The sequence below is a fragment of the Barbus barbus genome (genome assembly GCF_936440315.1).
Source record: "Barbus barbus genome assembly, chromosome: 42".
Classification (NCBI taxonomy): Eukaryota; Metazoa; Chordata; class Actinopteri; order Cypriniformes; family Cyprinidae; genus Barbus; species Barbus barbus.
The window spans coordinates 18,466,002-18,485,910 of NC_136720.1; the positions used below are offsets into that span (position 1 = coordinate 18,466,002).

The 19,909-nt window shown below is 35.9% G+C and overlaps 1 protein-coding gene across 3 annotated transcripts; it reads left to right on the forward strand.

Annotated features, from left to right (window-relative positions):
• The first annotated feature begins 1,014 nt into the window (after positions 1-1,014).
• Positions 1,015-19,909, forward strand: LOC306861474 (serine/threonine-protein kinase B-raf-like). Of its 3 annotated transcripts, XM_079403732.1 has the most exons (20): positions 1,015-1,233; positions 5,768-5,869; positions 8,356-8,619; positions 9,943-10,046; positions 10,160-10,262; positions 10,505-10,653; positions 10,939-11,058; positions 11,861-12,020; positions 12,405-12,444; positions 13,105-13,224; positions 14,349-14,482; positions 14,573-14,690; positions 14,775-14,859; positions 17,364-17,540; positions 17,698-17,744; positions 17,870-17,988; positions 18,067-18,198; positions 18,460-18,594; positions 19,393-19,546; positions 19,641-19,909. In XM_079403732.1, exons 1-20 carry the CDS (start codon positions 1,066-1,068, stop codon positions 19,661-19,663), a joined length of 2,454 nt encoding a protein of 817 aa, XP_079259858.1. In that variant the 5' UTR covers positions 1,015-1,065; the 3' UTR covers positions 19,664-19,909. The 3 variants fall into 3 exon arrangements, with proteins under 3 accessions (XP_079259858.1, XP_079259860.1, XP_079259859.1); XM_079403734.1 differs by lacking the exon at positions 13,105-13,224 and having other exon boundaries at positions 1,050-1,233; positions 19,641-19,759; XM_079403733.1 differs by lacking the exon at positions 5,768-5,869 and having other exon boundaries at positions 1,054-1,233; positions 19,641-19,759.

The window sequence follows — 19,909 nt, forward strand, 5'->3', positions numbered from 1 at the left end:
TAATTCTGTGCATATGCCTTTTCTGGCTAATGCAGGTATATGCTAGCTGCTGTATTCTTATCCACATCTGGGTAGTAATCAGAATTGTCATATGTATCTTGAAGAAAAAAAAGAATGAAACAGTTTGGCTAGATACTTAAAAGTGTATATGTGCTTTGTTATCATATTTGATACGTCAGGCTTTTATGGTCCATATAGTATAATATAGTGAGAATATGGAGCATCTAATCTTTATTACATTATTAAAATATGCAATTTGGTGCACTTGTTATTTAAATGAATTGCAATTATGAAATTCTAATAGCTTGATATTGTAAACCGATTTTTATGCAGTATAGCAGACTACTTGCAGAAAATAACAAATATCTGTTGTCACTCTTTATCTCCTCATAATACTTCTTAGTATTTACTTCTGATATTACTTTTCTAAATCAAAGCTTTATAGATGTAATTATGGTTTATAGTTGTAATAATAATAATTATTATTATTATTTAGTATATATATATATATATATATATATATATATATATACTAAAAGGCTTTTACTTAATAAAAAGTGTGAACTATCAGAAGGCACGTAGAAGAATATTTTCAGCAAAGTTTTGATAATGCTGATAATTAGAGGACTTAGAAATTTAGATATTAAATATTATACAGTAGACTTTATAGGGTTAATTATTATTTCTTCAGAAAATTGTACACCTCTGACCACCTGATGTGAGTGATGTGAGATCACGTTGGATTGACTCTGCTTATAGTCATTGTAGGTGATATATTAATGTTTATATGCAGAGCTTTTGGGAGTTATTAGAAACAATGGTCTACCTGATAGGCTATTAACATAAAATAGGATAAATTTAAGTTGCATGAACGACATAGCTGAAACAAATTTGTGACTTATTCGTTTTTTTATCATTTACACTTTAATAGCAGTGCACTGGTCGGCGTCCAGTATCCCCATTTACCCCTCCACGGGTTTACATTTGGTGAATCTGTCTCCCCCTCCTGTCTCGTTCTCGGTTTCTTTCCTCTATTATTTTCCACTCAGTTTCTCGTGGTTTAAAATGGCGGCGTTGAGCAGCGCCGAGTCCCCACCGCCCGTCTTCAACGGAGACACCATGAACCGCGATCCGGAGCGGGACCCGGGACTAGACGAGCTGGGCGCGGGGCTCGATCCCGCCTGTCCCGGAGGAGCGGCGATCCCCGATTGTCAACAGGACATTCCCGAGGAGGTACAATGGGGGAGTCAGGGTTGAAGGAGAGCTCGGGTGTTGAGCGGAGCTGGGCTGGATGGAGATGTTCAGGAAACACCGGCTGTAATACGGATCGTGTGAGGGATGCAATGCATTGCAGGGGGCGAGATGATGCATATATATATATACATGTAGTACAGCAAATCTTATATCGTGCGCTTATGCATTTTCGCAAGGTGCATTTCCGAATGACGCCATTTATAATTCTCTCAGTGCAGTTCTCTGAGCCAATGTTTATCAGAAGGCCTGTTCGTGTTTCATTGGCTTTATTTCCCCCCCGACCCCGCTGCATAGCATGCATGCTACATATCTCACCTTGCGATGCATCTTATTAATGGGAAACTGCAGATGCAACGGGGAATATTAAAGGCTCGCATGCATTGTTTTATCTCCTTTGTGTCACCAGCTGGCGCGAGCTGCGAGTCTGCGTTCGAATGCATTTACATTTAAATCTGCAGTGATGTCATTCTGCTCGTGCATTGGGCCCTGCTAACGTTCTACATTTATTTTTGATCCCGTGCAAATTTATTGCATTGTGCATCTTTCTTCTAAGCTGTCAGCCGACTGTCTGCACAAATCACCTATGCTGCTCTTCGATATACACACTGGGGTATTTCGTGGGTACATTCTGCACCCTGCAGGAACGTCCAGTTTAAGTTGGTAACGTTAGCTGTATTTTGGAGCCTGGTTGACCAGGTTGGAGCATCTACAATGTTCCAGAAACTACCTATTACCAGCTGGTTAGTTGATGCTCTACGAGCTTGAGACCAGCTACAATGATCCAAAAACAGTTTTACCAAAAGGTAGCTGTGTTTTGGAACATTACAGCTGGTTTCTTTCTTCTCAAGCTATTTAGAACCCATCTACCATTTTCCAATTTTCCTACTGACTTTACATGGCTTTTCGTGCAGAGCATCCATTCGTTGTGTTTCATTTGGAAAGTAAAGAAAGTTTACACCATCATGGAACAGGTCACAAACCTGGTTATTCAGGAAACAGCTAACCTGTTTTGCTTTAGTTGGATTAAAGAGCAGCTTGTGTAAGTTATTGTAGGAGTGAGTGCTTAGGGGTAATTAGATTAATTTTACTGCTGGCTGCTGTAACAGGGTTATATTGTCCGATTATACACAGGACTTGTCTTTGCATCTTTTTAAAAGAGCATCTATATTTAGACTATTACCTTTTTTACTCATACTTGAAGTGAAAAATGCGCTATCGTTAAAGAATGGAGCATGATTTTATCTGATTGAACAGTCCATGAACTTCGTTAGCAGTTTTATTGATGGTCACTGCCATAACTACAATAGACTTTGAAGAGTTCACATCATATCTTCCCAATAAAGAATAGTTTGATGGGGTTTGCAATGGGAGATCCTAAACTTTTACATTGATCCAGTATCTTGAATATTTGGCATAAGTGATTTTTTCACATTGCTGCATTACTGACATAAATGTTGAAGGAACATAAGAGCTTTTATGGTATCGTAATTCGGTACCGGTACCCAACGGTACCCTTTTCGGTACTTTACTCTCTGTGTAACAACAAAAACATTTATTTCAGTGAAAAAATAAGTCCATAACTCTCAATTTCAACATTTTGAACAATAGGCAATTCTGATAATCAAATGAAGGCACGAAACATTTATTTATTTTTATTCAAATGAAAATGAAACCCTTTTATTTTTTGCCAAACAAACTTGGTCTACTGTTAAAATTAATATATGATAGAAATATTGTGTGAATTATATGTTTAAATATAAATTAAAAAAATTTCTACAATTAAGTGGTTAATGTGGTTGTACTAATTATTTTTATAATTTAATTGCTTTATTTAAATTTGTCAGTAAATGGAATATATCAAGACGTACATTATACTGTGCAAAAGTAATCCAAGAGTAAGATATTTCTGTTACATGTTAAACCAAACTTTTATTTTGAGTTTCTGTGTGTATTCAGTATGATATGATGCTAGTTTTCTCAAATGAAATTCTCATGAAGTGACTCTCACAGCCTGTAAGTTCATGTGTTCATGTAGTGAGATGCAGAGGCCGAAAATCACAGAGTTCACGTGTGCTTCAGTCTTTGTGAAGTATCATGTTATATGATATAGCCTATTATATTCCAGTGGGTTGATAGCATAATAATAATAATAACAATCGAATTGAACTTGGTAATTGGTTCAATCCCATTCATTAACAAATCATTCAAACATCATCAGTTTGCTCTTTATATTGTGATATCGTATAACTTCACAAGTCAAATGCAAGTCATATGGACTACTTTTTTTTTGGTGTTTGCATATTTTATCAAGTGTAAAAGTTCCAGTTCCTTTTTTTGTGGCAAAAAAACTATATTCTTCCAAATTTCTGCTGCTGTGTTCTACATATATAAAAAAATGAAAGACATGAGGTTTGAAATGGCATGAGGATGAATAAATGATGGCAGCATTTTCATTGTTGGGCCTCTTTGTAGAAAAGTTGTAGATGGCTGCAATTATTTCACATGTATTGAGCTATTTTAAACCGTCTCGGTTATGTTGTATGTTGGAAACACGGAGTCTATTACCACATGGGGTTTGCTTTAAAAGAAAGGCTTGTAACAAATGTCTGTTTAAGAAACTGTCAGCAATCTTTGTCTGTCACGAGTTTATACTGGCAAGTCTACTGACAAAGTACCTTGTCACGAATGCCTTTTAGCCTTTTTTCGCACTAATTTGACTAGTAGAGCCAGTTTATCTGCACCGTTGATAAGGAATCAAGTGGCAACTTGACTCTCGGAATGTAGGATTTTTAATCAGAACTAAAGTTAGATGCACTTAAATGTGCTGTTTCAAGGGGGCGTAGAGGCATTCCAAGTTTCTTGACAGTGCTGGAAAATTGTTTCTCCAAATGGTGATCATAATAAAGTTTACTTGTAAAGCTTTGTAGCCCTGTCAGATTGTGTTTACTTGGCTGGGACATTTTCCAGTGAACTTGGAGTATTTTATGATGCTGCTTGTATTGCTTGGCAAAATTGAAAAATGTTTGGAACAAGTGCATTGCTTGCTTGTTTCCTTGAGCAAATGCTTGGCTGTAATTTTGTAGTACTTTAAATTAAGAGAGAAAAGTTTATAATATTGGATGTGGTAGTACTTTTTTCCAAATTGCAGTAGCTAACAGTCATGACCTCAGGCACACCAATGGTTTTTAAAATGTGCTTAGGCCTTTTAGATAAATCATTTCCTGATAAATAGCCTCAAATGTTTAAAAATATTAATATTAGGGTTGTGAATGTCAGATTTTTGTACATTAAAGTTGCATAAAATGTACATTTAGGATATCAGAACTAACTATTAAAGGTGATGATTGTCATTTTTATGGCTTTTAGTGACAAAACAGAATTGACCCTTCGCAGCAAGTTTGATTGACAGGCGATCTGATCAATCATAATGCCGAATCTGCATTTAACGAAGATTAACGTCGGTGGACTTTAACTTAAAAAATGGTGTATTGACGTCTTTTCGCCTTTGAAACAAGATACCTTCTGAAGTTCATTCATGTTTATTTTGTGCTATAACTAGTAAAGAGGAAGAGATGATCGGTTCACATGCCGCTTGAACTGAGGTGCTACAGCGATCTGTCATGACACATTAAAGAGCCACAAAGCGGTATTTCTTGTTTGAATTTCTTAAATTACAAAACTTTGAAGCTTATCGGACATGTCAACCGTAACTAAGGGGGCGAGGAGAGTCTTTAAAAAGGGTCGATTGCCAAAAAAAAAAGGTTTCCTGAAGATCTCCTGTTTTCATTGGTCAAACACAAGTCACATCACTTAATTTCTAGTGATTATCGTCAATTTGATTTCACATATACTATTTAAACTAAACTGAGCTAGACAATGACATCTCTGAACTCAATAATGAAATGCCTTAACTGAAAATTGAGTGTTTAATCTTAGTTTTATACATTACTGGCACTCTATCCTCCAATTTGATACTGTTAAGTGCTTTGACACAATCTGTATTGTTAAAAGCACTATATAAATAAAGGTGACGTGACTTGACTTGACACAAGGATTGTCCCGCCCCAACACACACACCATTGGTTGAGATAATATTGCTTTGTTAGGTTTTGAAAAAGTGCCAGAGTGTTGGCAGTTTTCAGGAAAATAAGTCTATGAACGGCTTAAAATTGTCTCAGAAATTTAATAGAGACTGGACCTTATTTAACAGAAAAAAATACTCTTCAGTTCAAGTTTAAGCATTTTGCAGTGGTTTCTTTGTTAATGCTCACTGTCTGTTTACTTCACACCTCAGATTTGATCACTATATCACAGTTTCTGTGGGCAGGGCTAGAGACAGTGTCAGTTTTTACAGCTTAGTGAAGACAAGCAAATGATTCTGTTTATTAGATTTAGTCTGGACATGAGGTTCTTACTCATGTATAGTGAAGTTCAAAGATCTCTGATCAATCTAGGAATCTGCTAGGAAAGGAAGCTGGGAAAATTGGTTTGCTAACTCTAATTTTCTTTGCAGATATGGAACATCAAACAGATGATTAAGTTAACCCAAGAGCACCTAGAAGCCCTTTTAGATAAGTTTGGAGGAGAACACAATCCACCGTCTATATACCTGGAGGTGAGTTGGCCCGACAAAGAGTTGCTGTCAAGAGTGTAATGTGAAAGTAATATAAAGTTGTTTTACTATACCAAGAAAGTTAATTTTGAAAGATACATGATGTTGTAAATGAAGAATATCATGAATAAAGTAACTGGATTTTTTTGCGCCATCTGTACTTATAATTAACTTTTGGGCTTTGTTCCTAAATCTTCACTCTAAAAAAATGCTGGGTTAAATACAACCCATCGCTGTTTTAAACATTTTGCCATGGGTACAGCCCAGAAGGTTGGGTTAAACATTTAACCCAACTGTTGGTTGAAAACAACCCAGCATGTGTTCTGTCCAATATTTACCCAGCACTGGGTTGTATTTAGGGCTGCAACAACTAATCGATAAAATCGATTATGAAAATCATCGACAACGATTCTCATCGATTAGTTGGGTCTGCCACACAGTGCACGTCCAACTTCAGCCGGTTGCATCAAATTACAGCACTGAATAATGCATTTATATGGACAAAATGCACCTAGAAATAGTGGAGGAAACAGAATGAGATGCTGCGGGATATATACGTGATCCAAGCTGCCCAAAACATGAGAATTCTTTATTTTAAGCTTTAAGTTAAGGCATTAGCGAAATGGCTTTCCCTGTCAGGCGCTTTGGCAGATGCGTGTGCGTCCTCAGCGGAAAAACTTTGTTTACGGTCATATCCTTATCTGTAAATCTCACGAATTCACGCGAGCATTTCCATTTTTGCATAAAGGTTCGTCCTGACAGTCTATGTAAAGTTTAGATCTTTACCGAATGAGCAGCGGACAGACGGAACACAGAGAGGGAGACAATTAATAGGCTATTATTCAGCGCAAAAATATTCATTGTGCTGAAATATCTGTTGTTGAAAGTTAAATTAAGGTTTAAAAGTCAACATGCAGTGCGAGTATTTTATGAGAGTAGGAACTTTAAAGGGATAACAGCGTGTAATTGTCTGAATATAAAGCTTCATAGCCGCCTTATTACATAAAGAAATGACTGTGTCTAAAAGACGTGACTGTGATCAAAGTGAACGTGTGTTCCTGCAGAATATTCTCACCTGTTGGTTAACACTGAGTTTGTGTTTTTATTCGTCTTTATTATCTTTATTATTATTTTATTTTTTAAGAGATTTGTAGAAATGTAAACTATATTCACTATATACAATGCTTAACAAATTTATTAAAACAAATTTATGTAAGGTTTTTAACAAATTATGTAAGGTTTGTTCCATTGCTGCTCTTAACTAACAGTATTGGTGATTACCAAAATCATTTTTTAGCTTTCTGCATTGGTTAGTCCTTCAATATGCATATGCTCTTTATTAACAGTAGTTGGCTATTTCTAATGCTGTATTATAACTATTGCTGTTATCTATGAAAGAAAGGCAGAACGCTTTAGTGTTTTTTTTTTTTGCTTTCAGATACCCAATAACTGTCAAAAAGTACATAAACAATGCCAGCAAGAATGCAAGCTGTAATGAAAGGCACAGGAGGCCGTTTTTGTTATGATGTGAATAAATAGGCCTCACAATAGGTTTCAGTTTGTTATTTGCCCAATAAATGACAATAACATTTTCAGATTTAAACCATTTTTTGACAGATTCCTAAAATATTTGTTTTCTCTTTATGACAGGTGGTCTAATAAATTAAGCACTGTATTAGCATTCAGTTGGCACGTTTGTTTGAGGAACATTGGGCAGAATGTGGCACAGTGTCTTTTGTCAACAAAATAGAAAAAAGAAAAAATATATATATCCGATTAATTGAAAAAATAATCGACCAACTAATCAATTATCAAAATAATCTTTAGTTGAAGCCCTAGTTGTATTTAACCCAGCAATGTTTAGAGTGTAGTAAGCCGCCTACGTAGGTGGCATTTTAAGGCATCGTAGACATGAAAAAAAACACAGCAAGTTAAGTTGACAATGCCTTTTTAGTCAAATTCTATGGGGGCATCCTAAGTATCCATCCCATAATGCATTGCAGAAATCCATTAATTGAAATATAATTCATTTAATATTTATAGAAGTATTTAGAATTAGTAAAATCTAGTTCAAATTTAATATTTACTATTATAACTATGAATGTGTGAATATGCTTTTTATACTAATTGTTGTTAGTTTAGCAACATGATAATGGAAAACAATATATATATATATATATATATATATATATATATATATATATATATATATATATATATATATATATATATATATATGTGTATGCATATGTAACTTATAGTTGTTGCCTACATAGAACATTGATCACTTTACAACTAGGCCTATCTAGGGATTCTGGCAAATAATTTCTCTAATGTTTGAAATGACTGAATAAATTGTAAGGAACTGATAAGGCCTTTAGATTCTGTGTATGCGATCTCGGCTAATGCGTAACCTCAGATCTTTATCCTTCAGCAGGTTCAAAACATGAGCATTTATGTGAAACATGTTAATTTATTTTCCTCCACAGGCCTATGAAGAGTACACTAGTAAGCTGGATGCATTACAGCAGCGGGAACAGCAGCTTTTGGAGGCCATTGGGAACGGAACCGAGTTCTGCTCCTCGCCCACACTCACCCTGTTGGATGTGAAGGGACCGGCCAACCAGAGCGCCCCTGTCACCCCAAACACCTTGGCTGTCTTGCAGACCCCCACAGACGCGACACGAGGGAATCCCCGCTCACCCCAGAAACCCATCGTAAGGGTTTTCCTGCCCAACAAGCAGAGGACAGTGGTGAGTTGTTGTTGTTGGTTATTGCTTGTTGTTAGGTACTGTTCCACTTTTATATGTAAATAATTTAGTGTGATTAATGAACATAATTCAGATAAATTTACATGATGTAAGTAATTATTTACATTACAATCAATAATGTTACAGTCCTAGTAAAAACCTAAAAGAATGAAAATAACAACTGTTTAAAACATTTATAATTTTATTCATATTTTTTTCTGTGGAATAAAATTAGGAGTCTTTCTGAAAAATGCCTAGGCTTCTCTCTGCCATAAAAACTAAAAATAGGAAGAAAAACAGTCCATGCAACTATATAACAAGTTCTCTGAAGTGATACAGTAGCTTTGTGATGTACAGATTCAAAATGTAGTTGTTTTTCACTAAGATTGTCTAAACTAAAACTAAAGCAAGCAAACTACAGAAATCTAAAAAAAAAAATCAATATTAAAAATATATTTAAAAAGCTGAAATTAAAATATTTCTAAATACTATGTAAATAATACTAATATAATATAAGAATAAATGAAAACTACTGAAAGCTTAAAAAACTAAAAATAATAAATGCCAAATGCATATGGCAAAACTAAAATTAAAAGGAAAACTAGAAATATAAAAATAAAAGCTAAATCAAAATATTAGTAAATACTATAATAGTATGTAAATAATACTAATATAATGTAAACATAAACAAAAGCAATAGCAATCTTAAAAACAAAAACGAACAAAAATGAGAAAAGCATGACAGAACTAAAATTGAAAATAAAAGCTAATTAAAAAATGATTAAATACAATAGTGTGTAAATAATACTAATATGATAAAAAAATTAAAGCTATAGAAATCTTAAACTAATAAAATGACAAAAGCATGTGACAATTAAATTGAAAACTGAAAATATAAAATAAAAGAATTCAAAATATTATAACTAAATACTATAATGTAAATGCTGCTTACTGTTAATAATACTGGCCTAATGACAGAGCATTGGGTAAGGGATCTGATGGAAAAAAAAAAAAAGGTGGTGTATTATGTCTTTAATATTTTGCCCACATCTGGATTTGAGAATTTTTGTCATGGTAGGATATTTTGACGATACTTCACAGTAAGGTTTCAGGCAGGGATTAGAAAGGAAGAGCTTCTGGAAGGCATTTCCACTCCAACCAGATTGTAGAGCAGCGGGATGTAGCAAATGTAGGTGACCCCCTTTATTTTGATTATGTGCTCAGCTTGTCTCTTTTGGTTTAGCAAAGAGAAGCGGCAGAATGAGTTGAAGCCAAGAAATCAGAGATGAAATTGACTTGAGTAAGTGGTTTACGTGTGTGTTTCAGGTTCCAGCTCGCTGTGGGATGACGGTGAGAGACTCCTTAAAGAAGGCTCTGATGATGCGAGGCCTGATCCCAGAATGCTGTGCGGTTTACAGGGTTCAGGATGGGTAAGAACTGTTTTCTGAACGCACACATTACCATCATTACTGCAAAAACAAGCCAAGGCTATGTCACACTGCAAGTCGTACTTCATATTTAATGACTGTCCCGCCCACATTAGGGAGAAGAAGCCCATTGGCTGGGACACAGACATTTCCTGGTTGACAGGGGAGGAGCTTCATGTTGAGGTTTTAGAGAATGTGCCACTGACGACCCATAATTTTGTGAGTATGATGAAACTGACCACAAACTATGGCTTAAAATAAATCTGAAATGACAAAAAAGGAGGAAGTTAGACCACATTGGTGTGGTCATTTCTATTCTTGATTTTACTCTTCTTAAATTCACCTTGACCCATTGAAGACGTGGAGCTCTTTCTCATCCACGTTGACTGTAATATATATTGTTTTTTGGAAGCATTCAGATTCTTTGTAATGACTGTAAGTGTTATTTGGTGACTCAACAGGTGCGAAAGACCTTCTTCACGCTGGCCTTCTGTGACTTTTGTCGGAAGCTGCTGTTTCAGGGCTTCCGCTGCCAGACGTGTGGCTACAAGTTCCACCAGCGCTGCAGCACAGAGGTCCCGCTCATGTGTGTCAACTACGATCAACTGGAGTGAGTGTTCATTGGAGATTTTTCACTTCTGCATTATGCATAAAAGGGTGAAATTTGCTCCATGCATGATGCACAGTAAAATAAAGCTTGTGAATATTGTCAAATAAAATAATAAAATAATGTGTATTTCTTACATATATATGTATTTGAAATAGTTTACATATGATATCTTGTGTATAGTTTGTCCAATTGGAAATAGTACAATGTGCTTTGGGTTAAGTGATGCTTATGCATAATTTATTTGTACTGATGTTATCATTTTTTGTTTGTAATTGTGTTATTTAGTTTATTGCTGGCATCAAAATTTCTGGTGCACCACCCCATTACCCAGGAGGAGGCGTCATCAGAGGGCACGACACCCGTGTCAGAGATGTGCCCCTCCCTCCCTCCATCCGAGTCCACTGGGTAAGATTTTAGTGCACATCTACACTCCAGTGACCATGTAGTATATCTTAATAATAAATACGATGATATTTTTATATGAATGTACACCAATTTATAAACTATAATCTATTTATATATTTGATTAAATAATCATATATTTTTCTATTCAACCTTTATTTCACTACTGTTCAAAAGTTTGGGGTTGGTAATTTTTTTTTTTATGTTTATCAAAAATGTTTCTTATGTTCGCTAAGGCTACATTTACTTGATCAAAGCATAAAATCAATAATATTGTGAAATGTTATTACAAATAAAAATGATTTTCTATTTTAGTATGTTTTAAAAAGTGATTTGTTCCTGTGATGACAGCTTAATTTTCCGCATCATGACTCCAGTCTTCAGTGTCACATGATCCTTCAGAAATCATTCTGATTTGCTGATTTGGTGCTCAAAAATAATTTCTGATTGTTATAAATGTTAAAAAGAGTTTTGCTTAATATTTGTGTGGAAACTGTGGAATATTTATTCAGAATCCTCAATAAATAGAGTTAAAAGGAAAAGTATTTATTTGAAGTAACATTATAAAATATCTCTACTCTCAATTTTAATCAATTTTAATGCATCCTTGCAGAATAAAAGTGTTCATTTCTTACAGAAAAAAAAAACAAACAAAAAAACTAGCTGACCCCAAACTTTTGAATGGTAGTGTGTATGTATATGTATCTGCTATGCATCTTTAAATTGAGAAACTGTCACATTAAGTATATACTGTAGTGTGTAGGTGCAGAATTACATTGTATTCTCCTGGCTCTGTTTTCTCCAGGTCTCTGTGCCATCCTACTGTGTCCCCGTCCAAATCCATCCCTATCCCACAATCCTTTAGACCTGGAGAGGAGGACCACCGCAACCAGTTTGGCCAGAGGGATCGCTCTTCCTCGGCCCCTAACGTCCATATCAACACCATCGAGCCGGTCAACATTGATGTGAGAACTGGACAGTTGGACAGCTAACCAATATATTTTAGTTAAAAGGATTTAATCCATTTTAAAAATGTCTATACATTCCAATTCCTGAATCTAAAAAAAATTGTATCCAGTAATATTAACAAATATTAATATTGATCAAATTTTAAGTGTGCTTTTATTTTAGATATATTATTTATTCAAATTACTATTATTTGTTATTAAATGTGTTTACATTAATTGCCCTCAACTATATAATCTTGTTTATTTTAAGTCTATTAATATAAAAGTTTCTTATACCCCCCAAAAAACCGTAAGGTACATTTGTAGCAAGCAAAAAGCACAAAATGTTACAATTGCCCTGGTCTCCCCAAGTCCCTGCTAATCTGTGTTATTTCTGTACAGGATTTGATCCGTGATCAAGGCTTACCGAGGTCAGATGGAGGTAAGTGTTGTCTGAAACAGAAAATATACACTAAGACACACTGAATTCAAATGGCTTTCCGTCATCCCATGTCTTTGTGCTATCTCTGTGTCATTGGCCTTAGAAGTTTGGGATAGCTGATCCATTTCACTCTGCCTGCTAGTAAAAGCTGACAAACAGGCCTTTCTCTCCCCTGCCCGCTTGTGAATTGCTTCAGCCCTTTTCTTTATCACTAGTGGCCTGCTGTAAAATACTAATTCATAATTCATGTTCTCAAAACCCGCCCGTCCTTTCTGCTTCTTCAAAATATGTCCCAGAACTAAGTTTAAAGAAGACAGTTCACTCAAAAATGAAAATTCGGTCATCATTTACTCACTCTGATGTCGTTCCAAACCCATATGACTTTTATTTTTATTTTTTTGTGGAAGGTAAAAGATGTTTAGAAGAATGTTCGTGCTGCTCTTTTCCATAAAACAAAGGGCATGTAATTGATAACAGAATTCTCACTTTAGGGTGAACTGTCCCTTTAAGGACAGACTGTATACAGAAATAATGAAAAACTGGCTCTGTGTCACCTATAATTCACTTGATCTTCTCTAAACGACCTCTGAGAGTAGACACAGGATTTTGGTAGTGGGCTTCGGGGCCAGTGATCCCGTGTCTGTCTCTCTCCCCCTGCAGCCCCCTCGCAACACCCAGCCCGCTGCTTGAGGAAGAACCGAACACGGACCTCAAGCCCCCATCTGTCCTCCCACCCCAATGACATTGTCTTTGATTTTGAGCCTGAGCCAGTGTTCAGAGGTAGCTAGGCCTTTGTGCGTGGCTGTGTCCCCCACCTTGTCTCGTCTTTTGCTTGTCTGTCTGTCTGTATTTGTCTTCCACCTTGTGTGTTTTTTCACTCCTCCTCCTTTAAATTCTCACTTTCTCTTCCACTTCTCTCACACAAACGCTTTCACTGACGTTTGATGGGCTGCAGTTACTTTTCCTCAATTTAATACACTTGACTCACTTAGTTAAGCAAAGAATGGCATGTGTCACTCTTTTAAAAAATAATAAGTCAGTCAATATTAAATATATAATGTCTATTTTATTTAGGTCACCTTTGCCATTATCTAACACTTGGCTCTTCTTTAGAAACACAAATAGATTTATAATAAAAAAATCTAATGTTTTTGTTCTCACAAAATAAAAAACCATCTTAAAAAGCAAATCTCAAAATGAATATCCACAACAGTACAGTAATAATATATAGTATTTTTTTCTTTATGTACATTGTTGTGATGTCTGAATTGACTTGCATCATTTAAAATTATGGATTTTAATATTTAGCATTTAGTGTTTTGTTTTTTTATTATTTGTTTAGAAAAACTAGTGTTGAATTTTAGTATTAGTTATTGACCATAACGTAAAAACAATTATCAGCTTATTGTAACGGACAGTGTTATTTTAAATTGTATTTATTAATAGTTTGAATTAGGTTTTATTTTCAGATTTTCTTTTTGTTTTATTTTAAGTTTTAGTCATTTTATATGCTTATATAAAATTTATATTTCTATTTAGCTTTAATGTTTTTCAGTTTTAGTCATTTTAGTCTTTAAATTTAAGCTTATTTTATATCAGCTACTTGCCAAGGCAACATAACTAATATTCTTTTTTATTTATTTTTAATTTTAAGATGTTCATCTAACATTTTTTATTTAACAGTATTTAACAGAATAAGAGATGAGATCTGGGTCAGGATTTGATAGTATACTTCAGTCGAGGCATATATCGCCTTTCCTCTCTTTCTCCCCCCATGTGACTCTCTAAGATATTATTCCTTTCCTTCTGTCTCCTTCCCCTCTTACTCTGTCTCTCTCTTCTTTGGCTCTCATATTTCATGTTAAAGTAACTTTACTTTGTTTCTCGACCTCTCGTAATGCCAGGCTCCGCAGCAGGCCTGTCGGCCACACCTCCTGCCACCCTGCCTGGTTCCCTGCCCAATGTGAAGGTGTCCAAATCACCCTGCCAACCAAGAGAGCGGAAGCCATCGTCTTCGTCTGAGGACCGCAATAAAATGGTGAAGATTTCTTGACCTTACTTGACACAGCTAGTCCAGTTCAAAGGTCATTCGAGATGGTTTTTGGCATTTAGTTTGTCTAATATTTAGAAAACCCTGGGTCGACGGGACTCAAGCGATGATTGGGAGATCCCAGAAGGTCAGATCACCCTGGGACAGCGGATAGGATCTGGCTCTTTTGGAACAGTATACAAGGGGAAGTGGCACGGTAGGTCCTCTTAGAACAGTTTTGGTCTAAAGATGATAAAGGAATGTACAGGAAAGGCTAAATGTGTGTCTTCCTCTTCCTCAGGTGATGTGGCGGTAAAGATGTTGAATGTCACAGCTCCCACTCCACAGCAGCTACAGGCCTTTAAGAATGAAGTGGGTGTCCTCAGGTAAGAGTTCTAGAGCTCGGGATAGTGTCTGTCCAAATTGGAGGTTTTAGGTAGTGGTTAACCAATATAGTTTTTTCTTTGTATGTTTGTTTGTTGAAATGACTAATACTATAGCTTTTTTTTATTGTTATTATATTTTTATTAGAAGAAAATAATAAAAAGGGTTTTAAACTACAAACCCGATTCCAAAAAAGTTGGGACACTGTACAAATTGTGAATAAAAACAGAATGCAATGATGTGGAAGTTTCAAATTTCAATATTTCATTCAGAATACAACATAGATGACATATCAAATGTTTAAACTGAGAAAATGTATCATTTTAAGGGAAAAATAAGTTTATTTTAAATTTCATGGCATCAACACATCTCAAAAAAGTTGGGACAAGGCCATGTTTACCACTGTGTGGCATCCCCTCTTTTTTTTATAACAGTCTGCAAACGTCTGGGGACTGAGGAGACAAGTTGCTCAAGTTTAGGAATAGAAATGTTGTCCCATTCTTGTCTAATACAGGCTTCTAGTTGCTCAACTGTCTTAGGTCTTCTTTGTCGCATCTTCCTCTTTATGATGCGCCAAATGTTTTCTATGGGTGAAAGATCTGGACTGCAGGCTGGCCATTTCAGTAACCGGATCCTCCTTCTACGCAGACATGATGTTGTAATTGATGCAGTATGTGGTCTGGCATTGTCATGTTGGAAAATGCAAGGTCTTCCCCGAAAGAGACAATGTCTGGATGGGAGCATATGTTGTTCTAGAACTTGGATATACCTTTCAGCATTGATGGTGCCTTTCCAGATGTGTAAGCTGCCCATACCACATGCACTCATGCAACCCCATACCATCAGAGATGCAGGCTTCTGAACTGAGCGCTGATAACAACTTGGGTTGTCCTTGTCCTCTTTAGTTCGGATGACATGGCGTCCCAATTTTCCAAAAAGAACTTCAAATTTTGATTCGTCTGACCACAGAACAGTTTTCCACTTTGCCACAGTCCATTTTAAATAAGCCTTGGCCCAGAGAAAACGCCTGCGCTTCTGGATCATGTTTAGATATGGCTTCTTTTTTGACCTATAGAGTTTTAGCCGGCAACGGCGAATGGCACGGTGGATTGTGTTCACCGACAATGTTTTCTGGAAGTATTCCTGAGCCCATGTTGTGATTTCCATTACAGTAGCATTCCTGTATGTGATGCAGTGCCGTCTAAGGGCCCGAAGATCACTGGCATCCAGTATGGTTTTCCGGCCTTGACCCTTACGCACAGAGATTGTTCAAGATTCTCTGAATCTTTGGATGATATTATGCACTGTAGATGATGATAACTTCAAACTCTTTGCAATTTTTCTCTGAGAAACTCCTTTCTGATATTGCTCCACTATTTTTCGCCGCAGCATTGGGGGAATTGGTGATCCTCTTGCCATCTTGACTTCTGAGAGACACTGCCACTCTGAGAGGCTCTTTTTATACCCAATCATGTTGCCAATTGACCTAATAAGTTGCAAATTGGTCCTCCAGCTGTTCCTTATATGTACATTTAACTTTTCCGGCCTCTTATTGCTACCTGTCCCAACTTTTTTGGAATGTGCAGCTCTCATGAAATCCAAAATGAGCCAATATTTGGCATGACATTTCAAAATGTCTCACTTTTAACATTTGATATGTTATTTATATTCTATTGTGAATAAAATATAAGTTTATGAGATTTGTAAATTATTGCATTCCTTTTTATTCGTAATTTGTACAGTGTCCCAACATTTTTGGAATCGGGTTTGTATCTCAACCATTGGTAACAGGGTTGCAAAAAATTTAATTAATTTAAACCATTACATTGAGTGTAAAATGAATATAAAATAATAAAATAAATCTCATAATATTTTATTTGACTTCATTGTGTAATTTTAAACATTTGTATTTATTGTTTTTATTAGAAGCAAATCATCCAAATCATTTAAACTATCACAATTATTGGTAACAGGGTTGCAAAAATGTAGCTGAATTAAATTAAACCATTTATTAAATGTAATGTAATATAAAATAATAATATCATTTGACCTCATTGTTTTGTTATAAATTACATTTTTTTATTTAATTTTTATTAGAAGAAAATAACCATAAGGGGTTTAAACTATACTAATTGTTGGTAACGGCTGCAAAAAATATAATTAAATTTAATTAATTATATTAAATATAAATAATTAAATGAACACAATTAAATACAAAATAAAATCTCCTAATATTTATTTGACTGAAATTCTCTAAAATCGACTATTAACATTACACTTCCTTTCACTGAATATTGCCTTTTCTATCATTAGTGTCTTCTCATTCTTTTGGGAATTGAGCGATGAAACTTAAAAAAGGCAATATTGTAACATAATTTTTCATTTCGTAAAAAAAATCATTCATCATAATACATAGATTAAGTGGCAGAATTAATCTTTTTTGAGATTACGTGCTACCAAAACATTGTTCTGTCAAAGCTTATTAAAAATTCTTTATCTCCCGCAGGAAAACCCGCCATGTGAACATCCTGCTCTTCATGGGCTACACAACCAATCCCCAGCTGGCTATCGTTACACAGTGGTGTGAAGGCTCGAGTCTCTACCACCACCTGCACATCATCGAGACCAAGTTTGAGATGATCAAGCTGATTGACATTGCCCGTCAGACGGCTCAGGGCATGGAGTGAGTAACACTCAAAATTTTTTAGAGCAATGCAATGTTTAACAATAAAGAATCCATTAAGTCTTGAATAGAAAGCGTTAAACCTGCTTGCATCAGATACTCAACTGCTCGGGTTATGATGCATGAATTGAACACTGGTAAATAATTTTATCCACAGCTATCTGCACGCCAAGTCCATCATCCATAGAGATCTGAAGAGTAACAGTATCCTTTGTAAAATCTTTGTTATAGAAATATAAAAATCCATAAATCTATCTTTTCAGGTCACTGTTGATAGGTATATGTGTGTGTGTGTCCACATGCTCTTAGCCTTAACACCACCTCCCTAGATATCTTTCTGCATGAGGACCTAACAGTAAAGATTGGTGATTTCGGTCTGGCTACAGTGAAATCCCGCTGGAGTGGCTCGCATCAGTTTGAGCAGCTTTCTGGCTCGATCTTGTGGATGGTGAGTGAAGGAACGTCTTTACTATGTCAGAAGTGTTTCTTCTGTACTGACATCTGCATCTTGGCTGATCTGCTTCAGGCTCCAGAGGTGATCAGACTGCAGGATAAAAACCCATACAGTTTCCAGTCGGATGTTTACGCGTTTGGCATTGTGCTCTATGAGCTCATGTCAGGGGCTCTGCCTTACTCTAACATCAACAACAGAGACCAGGTGAACCTCTTAGCAGTGTATTTTGGGTGAACTATCCCTTCAAAGCAGTTCATATGATGACTAGGTGGAATTTGTTTTTTCTTAATTACATAAGCATGAATACTACTTATGCTGGTTTTTTTGTCGTATCATCAATTCAATTTTGAATGTTAAAGTTCTAGGAAGAGGATATACAGGACTTAAATCAACTCTGTACCCTGAAAAATTTCTGCCAGTATCTGAAAATTGCAGAAATGAATGTGCATATCTCTCCTCATCCAGATTATCTTCATGGTTGGCCGGGGTTACCTGTCTCCTGACCTGAGCAAAGTGCGCAGTAATTGCCCCAAGGCTATGAAGAGACTTATGGCAGATTGTCTGAAGAAAAAGCGAGAGGAAAGACCTCTTTTCCCTCAGGTAATGTTGTGAACACCTGTCAAACTTCTGCTTTCTCCAATTTGGCTGCCATCTGTCAAGGGCATGCAGATTTATGTGTTGCCACAAGATGGCATCGGAGTGGCATTAAAAGAATGCAGCTTTGAATTTGAATTAGTTTCAAATAGTAAAATATATATGTATTATTGGTGTAACCGTACACAAAATTGGTATATTTTCAGTACAGCTGGGGGGAACATTTCATTTATTTATTTATTTTTATTAAATAGTGATTTACAGAACAAACTATGGCTTTGTCTTAATAAATTCACAAAATTTAAATTCACTCTTACTCTATTGTGCTCTGTCCGCTGGATAAATAAAAAAGGTCATGTTATATGCTATTAAAAGAGTTATATAATATACAAGGGTGCACATAAGTGGCATGCAGATACACGTGCATGACCAAAATAAATATAGAAGTTCAGACCGCTCATTTTCGCACTGACATGGTTGACAGCTGTTAATGCACAATCACTGCGACTAACTATAAAGTATTACAAGATTTTCATTAAAACTGAAAGCATAAATCTAGGCTACACATTTCCACTTTCACAGCAAAATGCAAAACAGTAACATTTCATTCATTCACTGATGCACTTCACTTGGTAGTGCTAAAACAACCAGCGTGTATACCTACTTGCAGGCAACCCGCCAAAATAAAAGCTTGCTGATTTTAGAATTTGAAAATGTTGAAAATTCATATAAAAATAAAGAACAAAAAAATTAAAATGTATATAAAAGCAATATATTTTAATATATATTATTTATTTATGGCAGATCCTGGCCTCTATCGAGTTATTGGCACGCTCTTTGCCCAAGATCCACCGCAGCGCTTCTGAACCGTCCCTTAACCGTGCTGGATTCCAGACAGAGGACTTCAGCCTGTACGCCTGCGCTTCCCCCAAGACGCCCATTCAGGCTGGTGGCTATGGCAAGTTCACGTACTCAATGTTGTACCTTTTTGACTTGTATTGCTTAAATTAGTATGAAGCTGACACACATCTGTCCTTTGTGTCCACTTTTAGGTGAATTCTCAGCGTTTAAATAGTGCTGCAAATCCTAAAACTCCATCCCTTGTCAGTTTTTACGAGGTCTTGTGTTCCTACGGTGGGTTCATCCATAACACAGAAAAGGACTAGTTTTCAACGAATGTGCTGTTTTTCTTCCTCTTTACTCGAAGAGCTACGGCCTCAATGGAATTGCTTTAAAATAAAATGATCTCTGCAGGTTGACATTGCTGATTTTACAAAAATGTCTTAAACATCACATAGGACAACTCGATAATGCAGCGTAC